The 8,049-nt window shown below is 65.0% G+C and overlaps 1 protein-coding gene across 1 annotated transcript; it reads right to left on the bottom strand.

Moving 5' to 3' along the window:
• Nucleotides 1-1,050: 1,050 nt before the first annotated feature.
• MRGPRG (MAS related GPR family member G) lies at nucleotides 1,051-1,918 on the bottom strand. The gene is given in 2 exon segments (XM_016217096.2): nucleotides 1,051-1,098; nucleotides 1,100-1,918. Coding segments are annotated over 2 exon segments (867 nt in total).
• Nucleotides 1,919-8,049: the final 6,131 nt, after the last annotated feature.

Genomic DNA, 8,049 nt, shown 5'->3' with positions numbered 1-8,049 from the left:
ACCAGGCGGGGACTCCATGTGGCCAGAACCACATTGGTCCCAGGGAGGGACAGAAAAGGTGGGTGTCTCCGGGTTGAAGCCTTTCTCCTTCCCGCTTCTTCATACTCCCAGATCCCCATAAGAGGCCGCACACCACTCTCGAGTGAGAAAGCCGACAGCCTCATAAACGCGCCCCCGCGGCCGTGAGATGCTGGCTCGCAAGCTGCGCACGCATAGAGAGGGTCCTCATTTAGGTGAAAGTAGAAATTTCTGTGGCCTGTTGAACAGGTTCTGCACCCGAAATGTCTCCCCTTTCTGGGTCCTAAGAGTTTGCTGATTTCTCTCCGTATTCCCCGTAGGGCTCGGATGTCTTCACAATGACCATGAACCGTCTTTTTATTAATCATCAGAAAGCACAGGGAATGATTTGTGCCTTGAAAGCTAAAAAGCGTGGCTTCATCTACGCCTCTGCCTGCCTGCCTATCTCCGTAAGGAAAGCCAGAGGCAAACCCTGGCTGGGTGGACTCTGCAGGGTCGGGGAGGGATGCGGGGAAGGGGTGGGCAAAGGACTTGGGGAGGAAGGGAAGCTGGGGGTGGGAGCTGGGCAAGAGCGCCCTCCAGGCGGCAGGGTGTCCGGGACACTTGGTCCCTGGGGGCTGGGCTGGGAGGGAGGGCGTGGCCCCCACCCTTCCGCACAAAACCCTGGACGGGGTGCGTTTGGTGGGAAGCAGCCGCACCTGGTGGCCAGTTGAGGCCATGGGGGTTCGGGGACCATCAGCGACACAGGCCAGGGCCTGGCCTCTTTGACTCTTTCGTGGAAGCATCGGCCTTAGCGTGCGCAGTGAGGCGACAGCCCCCCCGTGGGCTTTGGGTCACCTCTCTTCACGTCCGCCCCCATCCTGGAGGCTCCCTCATGCTCCCCTGATCTTCCCAGGCTCCCCATGGGGGTCAGGACAACGGCTGTCACTCTGTCCCGGGCCCTCTGGTCCCAGAGCAACTGAGCTGGGCGGGGTGGGGTTCCGCACGGTCCTGCAAGGTGAGGGGTGGCCGGCCAGGCAGGGCCCAGGAACCCTACACGAGGCCCATGGGCAGGGCCAGCCCCCCAGCCCCCAGCCCCCGGCCGGGGCCCGTCCCCCAGCGCCCTCTGGAGGGCGGCCCGCAGCGGCTGGCGTCTCCCCGGCTGCCGGCCGGCCGCGAAGTAGATGAGCGGCCTGGAGCTGGCGGGGACACAGGCCAGCAGGGCGGCCAGCGGCGGGAAGGTGGGCAGCAGGAAGGCGAGGAGGGGCCGCAGGCTCCAGTAGGCGACGTAGGGCAGGCCGCAGAGGGGCAGCAGGAGCACCGAGCCCAGCGCGGGGCGGTAGAGCCTGGGCGACGGGCGCGGGGAGCAGCAGGCCACCCAGAGAAAGAGGCTGAGCCCGGCCACGCAGGCCACGCAGGCCAGGCCCAGCAGCCACGCCACGCTGGCCACGTGGTACCGCAGGCAGGCGCCCGGGCGCGCGCCCCCGCCCAGCGAGCCGCAGGCGCGGGCGGTCAGCAGCACGGCCGGCGGGGTCAGCGCCCAGACCAGGCCGCACACGAGGCCCGACGTGTGCCTGGGGCGGCAGCTCTGGTAGCAGGTGGCGAAGACCTCGGACAGGCAGAGCTCGAGGCTGAAGGCCGCCAGCAGCCAGAGCCCCGCGGCGAAGCCCAGGAAGGAGATGACGAAGGAGAGGGCGCTCTGGGAGCCCAGGGCGGCCTGGGCAACGCAGGAGGCCACCTGGCAGCCCAGGAACAGGAAGTCGGCGGCGGCCAGGTGCAGCACGTACACGGCCAGGGGCCCCTTCCTGACGTGCAGGCCCAGGTGCCAGAGGACGAGCCCGTTCCCCACCAGCCCCCCACAGCCGAAGGCCAGGGTCAGGTAGAAGACCACGCTGGTGAAGGCTCTCCACAGCCCAAACATGCTGGCAGGCGGGCGGCCGTCGGAGGGACCCTGGAAGGAAGCGGAGACGGTGCTGCTGGCATCCTTCAGCCACCTCAAGGGAGGGCAGGAGCACTGCCCCGGTTTGCAGGGTGTCCTCCGGGCGCAGCCGGTGGACAGGGCTCCAGCATGGGGACCCCCCTTCCAGGTGAAGCCCTAGCCCTCCAGCCTCACGAACCCCTTTGTAGGAGGACTGGGTGAGGCATGGTGCCTCATGCAACATAGATGAGGACTGACCAGGAGGGGGGCCCTCCCCTGCCCCCTCCAGCCCCGCCCCAGCCCGCGGGGTGCACCATGCGCCAGGGTTACGGGCCCTGCGTAGGGCAGTGCGGCCCCGCAGAGGTTGCTGGGTGGACAGGTCTCCGCAGGCAAGGGGAACACCCATGGGGACCACAGGGGAAGGGACCTCCTCCCTCCTCCATCAGGGGCCCTGCGGGTGTAGGAGCTTGGTGACAGGCCGCAGGGCCCGGGGTCCTCTGGGGGAAAAGCTAATTCAAGGGTTTGCTGTTGGCCAGTTCCCAGCAGCAAGAGGCCAAGTCCTGTCCTTGTCCAGGCCGGCGGCCTCGCTCTGGGACATCCCTCGAGGGGAGAGAGAACCGGCCACAGGGAAGTGAGGCTGGGGCAGCAGAGGGTCTCAGAGCAGCCCCTGCCTCTCCCGTGCCCCCTCCCCCGGGGTCCCCACGGGTCCTTGATCTCAGCCAGGGTAAGGGGTCAGCTGAGGGGCCATCAGGACCTTGGCGCTGAGGCAAGGGGTATGGAGGTGGGAGGGCAATGGTAGGGAGGGGAGAGACAAAGACAGACAAAGAGAGACAAAGAAAGAGACAGAGAGACAGAGAGACAGGGACAGACAGGGAGGCAAAGCTGGAGCAGGAGAGAGAGTAGGAAAGGGAGACACAGAGCGCACCGAATACACGCCTGGCACCCCTGGCCACCTCTGCGGGGCCGTGCCCCTGCCGAGAATCCTCGCTCCCTCCCCCCTTGCCTGGGCCCCAGCTGCTGCGAGGCCCTGGAGCCTCCACAGTCCGGCTCTGAGCCCCCTGCCTCGGACGCACCCCAGTGTCCTTACTGGCTCCTTTCCCTGTGGCCGGCCTGGCTCCCAGTGGGGGTCTCACCTGGCCCTGCAATTGGCACACAGCGGTCCTCTCCTGGGGGTTCAGTGAGCCAGGGCGGCCTCTGTGTCACAGGGTGACTGTGCTGACCCTCCCTCTCTGGACCTCACTTTCCCCAGGGTATATGGAGGGAGCTGACCAGGCTTCTGGGCTGTTCTGGGGAAAGTGAGGAGGGGGCTCTGCTCCTGGACGGAGGTGAGGGGGTAGGGGGTGGGCTAGGCGGTCATCAGAGCTCTCAGGTGGGCGCACCTGTCCCTACACCCAAAGGAGGGAGGACTCAGAGCCCTGGCTTTAAAAACTACCCCTCAGTCTGCTTCCTGCCCCCATGCCTCACTCCCCTCCCTGCAGTGGAAGCCAGACCACCCTCAGAGGTGCCCAGAGCTGACCTGGGATGAGCAGGGCCGCTCCTCGCCTGGGGAGCGGGTGGGCTGGGCTGAGGGGCTCTGGGCCTTCTCGCCTGCTGCCTGGTGCCTCTCAGACCAGCTGGGGCTGCTGCGCTCACCACCCGGGCTCTAAATTCCCCAGGGGCCCGGCGGGCTGGACCGTGGGCATCGGGCCAGTTCCCTGGAAGTGAGAGGAGTGAGCTCCCCGTTCCTGGGATGAGCTCAGATGGAGCTGCCCTCAGTGTGGGCAGGTCCTTCCCTTCCTCCTCAGCTGACCGCCCGCCCAGCTGGACCGCAGGCTCCACACCCGAGTGCCCCGCCCCGGTCCACGGGCTGGGTCACACCTTCCCGTGGCTGGGTCCACTGTGGTGGCACCTGCTCCGGCCCTTTAGCTTGTTGTGCAGGTAAGTGTGAGCCAGGGGCTGTGGCATGGCCTGACCCTTCCTGGCTGTGTGGCCCTGAGAGAATGCCCTGACCTCTCTGGGCCTCAGTTTCCCCTCTGCTTGGACTGACTTTCCATGGACCGCTCAGCGCCTGGCTCGGGGCTGGACCCATGACGGCTCACCCGCGGGCGGTCGGCAGACGTCGCCGCGCCCTTCAGAGAACCTCACCCCCCCTACTGTCTCCACTGGCCAACCTGCCTCACCTCCGGGTCCCGGTGTCCACGGGTCTTCTGGGGTTAAAACGCTTTTCCAAATATTGTCTGCAGAGCTCTGTACCCCAGGACATCCCTGATGAGGGGCTTCCCCTTTCCTGGGGGTACCCGGGGGCTGTGTTCTGTTTCTGGGTTGATCCCTGGCCCGGTTGGGGTGAGTGCAGGAGGCCACCAGTCGGTGTGTCTCTCCCCATCCCTCCCTCCCTCCCTTTCACTCTCTCTAAAAATCAATGGAAATAATATCCTCGGGTGAGCATTAGCAACAAAAAAGAATTACAATAGTTTGCATGTCCTGCAGGTCCCGTGGCCACCCCTGCTGCGGGGCCCAGGCCCCGCCTGCTGCTCCACCTGCCCCAGGACCTTTGCTCAGCGTGCAGGGGGTGCCTCCTTTCCTCCAGGGTCGCCTCCACCTGCCCTGCCCTGCTGCTCCGGCCGCTCTGTCCCCACACTCGCCCCATCTCCCACGCGCCCCGTGTTTTCTGGCCCCTCTCTCCTGAGACCCGGGCCTTGTGCACATGGAGCTCCCAGCGCAGCCTGGAAAGAGGCATCTACTCTCAGGTGTCGGTGACAGTGACAAGAGCAGACACCCGTGTGAAGTGTGTCAGGGGCGGAATGGGGCCCCCAGGCCATACCCAAGTCCAGTCCCTGGAGCCTGTGAGTGGGGTGGTGTTGAGAAAAAGGGTCTTTGCAGAGAAATTGAGGATCTGAGGTGAGGTCATCCTGGGATGCCCAGGTGGACCCTGAACCCAGTGACAAGTGTCCACATAGAGAAAGGAGAGGAGAGACTCAGAGAGGATATGTGACGATGGAGGCAGAGGTTGGGGGGATGTGGCCCCAACCCCAGGGAGGCTGGGAGCCCCAGGAGCTGGAAGGGGCAGGAAGGACCCTCCCCCAGAGCTTTGCAGGGGGCATGCTTTCTGAGTGTGGCCTCCAGAATGAGAGGCTACATGTCCGTGTCCTGAGCCACCCTGGCTGCGATCCCTTGTCACAGCCACCCCCAGACACGGGTACAGTGACCACGTGTGCATTTCATTCACCCTGAGCCGGCCACCTCTCACCCCGCCTGCCGACGGGGAGACCGAAGCACAGGACACGGGACGGGCTTGTGGGAGGCTGTGTAGGCCTCAGCGGGCGGGGGGTCCGGCCAGGCCACAGAGGCACCTTCCTGAGCTCCTTCCACAGCTGGTGTCCCAGCTGCCAGCAAAGCTGGGTGACAGTGTCCCAGCCTGTCACAGGGCGGCTCCACCGCGGGGCGGGGCTGGTATCCTACCACTTTCACCACAAATGGGCAAGTTCACCCAGTTCCGACCTCAGCCCAGCTCTGTGGCCTGGGCAGGTCTGCGTGCCTCTCGGGCCCTCTGAGTTTTCTGGTCTGCGGGCTGGGCCGTGGTCTGGTCACACCTCTGGTGTGTCATGGGGACCCAGTGAGGAGCGCACGCTGGGAGGAACTGAGGAAATGTGAGCGGGATGGGCGGATCCAGGAGGTCCGGCCGCAAACCTCTCTGTTCCCCTAGTTTCCTTGGCCACCGTCCCATCCAAACCGCAGGACAAAATCGACTGACTCTGAGACCCAGAGTGGACACAGGAGGTTACCCAGGCCCCCCAGGGGCAGATGAGGAGCCCCGGCTCCCGGCAGTGGGGTGTCCTAGCGCCACGCCTGGCCCCACCTGTCTGCGGAGGGCTCTCTGGAGACAGGTGTCTCAATGCTCTTGTTTTTATCAGGATGGCACAGCGACCCACCGGGGACGATTGTCACTGAGGAGAGAGGGCTACTCACAGTTCTCTGGAGGAAGGGCACGCCGGGGACCAGCCGCAGGACCACCGCGGGGGAAGCCGGCTGGGGCAGTGCAGAGGGAACGGGGTGTGGTAGGAGCAGGGCCTGTGGTTTTCGAGAGGATGGGCGGCGAGGCGGGCGAGCGGGCGTGGGGTTGGCTGGTGTGAACAATTTCAGGGGCAGGGGGGCAGGGCTGTCCCTGGTCGCCTGGGACCTGCCCTGGTGATCAGGGCGGGAGATTGTGGCCTTGAGCTCAAGGAGGAACCGGATAGAGTAGCGGGCGCTGGGCAGTGGTTTTTAGTTGTAGGAATTGGTTCACCCTGGGGGGCAGCCCCGCCAGGCCTGCGCCCAGAGCTCAGGGCGTCGGGGGACAGGAAATACAGGACGGTCCGTAAGGCAGGTGCCCTGAACTGAGGGGCAGAAGGACGGGGTTTGGGGCTGCAGTGGTCCCTCTGCCACCTCCCAACCCCCGCTCCTCGCTCCCAGGGGGGTCGTGCTCGGCCCCTGCCTCCGGGCTGCCTGCCGCCTCCTCCCGGCCGCGGGGCGCGGGGGCCTGGCCTGGGCTCTCGGGCTCCCGAAGCCTCCGTTCCCCACGTGTGAGGTTTACGGGATGTCACGCGTGTCCCGTGCTCGATGCCGTGCCTGGCGCACAGGAAAGCTCGGGCCTGTGTTGGTTTTCATTCCTGTTGTAGCTGCAGTGGCCGTGATGGGAGTTTTATTCAGTTTTTCTATAAAAATACCCCTTTCCCGCCCTGGCCGGTGTGCTGCTCAGTGGTTAGAGCGTCGGCCTGTGGACTGAAGGGTCCCGGGTTCCACTGTGGCCAAGGGCACCTACCTCGGTTGCAGGCTCGATCCCTGGGGCACGTGCTGGAGGCAGCCCATTGATGTGTCTCTCACATCGATGTTTCTCTCTCTCTCCCCCTCCCACTCTCTCTGAAAAGCAAAGGGAAGAATATCCTCGGGTGAGGGTTGAAACAAACACACCTCTTTCCTAAAGTGACGGAGCTCGGCTGCTAAGGAGCACACGTGGCAGGTGGTGGGCACAGCCTGCCCGGCAGCCCCGTGGCCCCTCCACGCAGGGACCGGCCCCTCCCAGCCCCCGGCCCCCGGATGAAGGTCCCGGGTTCAGGAAGAATCAGGCAAAGTCCCGAGAAGCGGGTAACACTCAAGTAGATGTGATGCTTTAGGTCGAATATTTTTGTGGTGTTTCTCCAGCTTCGGAGATGATTCAACAGCTGAGGAGGGAGCTTGGTTTCACCCAGGGACTCGGGGGGGGTTAAGCAAGACCGTGCAGGAGGAGCGAGCGGAACCCAGGGGCGCCCGCAGACTTGCTCCCCCCGCCTCGTGGGCGAGGCCAGGCCGGGCGGGCACCCTGGGCTCTCCGCCGGCGCCCTGACCCCTCCACCCCCCCGGGCGGCCCGGCCTGGTCTGGGACAGACCCAGGTCGGCGCCCCGGGGTTGCGGAAAGAGCTTGTTGGTGGCTCCGTTGCTCAAGGCCTATCTGCCTCGCTTCCTGCAGCTGATAAGAGCAAAGCCCGTGGGGGCAGCGAGGCCTCCCCAGGGGCAGAGACGCAGCTTGGGGCTCCCGGTGAGGCCCCTGCAGGCCCGGCCGTGCCTGAGCCTCACTGCGGCTCCTGACGGAACACGGGGCCCCGGGGCACTGAAAGGGTCTCGGGTTCGATTCCCGGACAAGGGCAGGTACCTGGGTTGCAGGTTAGATCCCCAGCTCTGTTCGGGGATGTGTGGGAGGCAATCGATGTGCTTCTCTCACATCGATGTTTCTCTCTCTCTCTCTCTCTCTCTCTCTCTCTCCCTGGGTCTCCGCCCTCTCCCATTCTCTCTAAATAATCAATGGGAAAAAAATATCCTCTGGTGAGGTTTTAACAAAACAAACAAACAAAACAAAGAACCCTGCGCAGCACACGCCTCCCACAGTGTCCGCCTTCCCGAGGCCCTGGGCTGCGTCTCTGTCCCACACCTGTGCTCACGTCACGCCTGTCCTCACCGATCAGACTCCCGGCGACAGCGTATCGCTGGGGCTCTCGGTCACTGTGACGCCAACACCACCGGCTCCCACCTGGGTTCCTCCCACAACCTGTGCCCGAGAGTGACACCTGGGAACAGCACTGCAGGCTCGCTGGCACGGGTGACCAGGCCTCCTCCGTTCCTCGGTCCATCCCAGCCCCCCCCCC

This window comes from Miniopterus natalensis, chromosome 11 (assembly GCF_054644295.1).
Source record: "Miniopterus natalensis isolate mMinNat1 chromosome 11, mMinNat1.hap1, whole genome shotgun sequence".
NCBI lineage: Eukaryota > Metazoa > Chordata > Mammalia > Chiroptera > Miniopteridae > Miniopterus > Miniopterus natalensis.
Note: the sequence above shows the minus strand (reverse complement) of the source record. Positions and strands in the feature narration are given on the sequence as shown.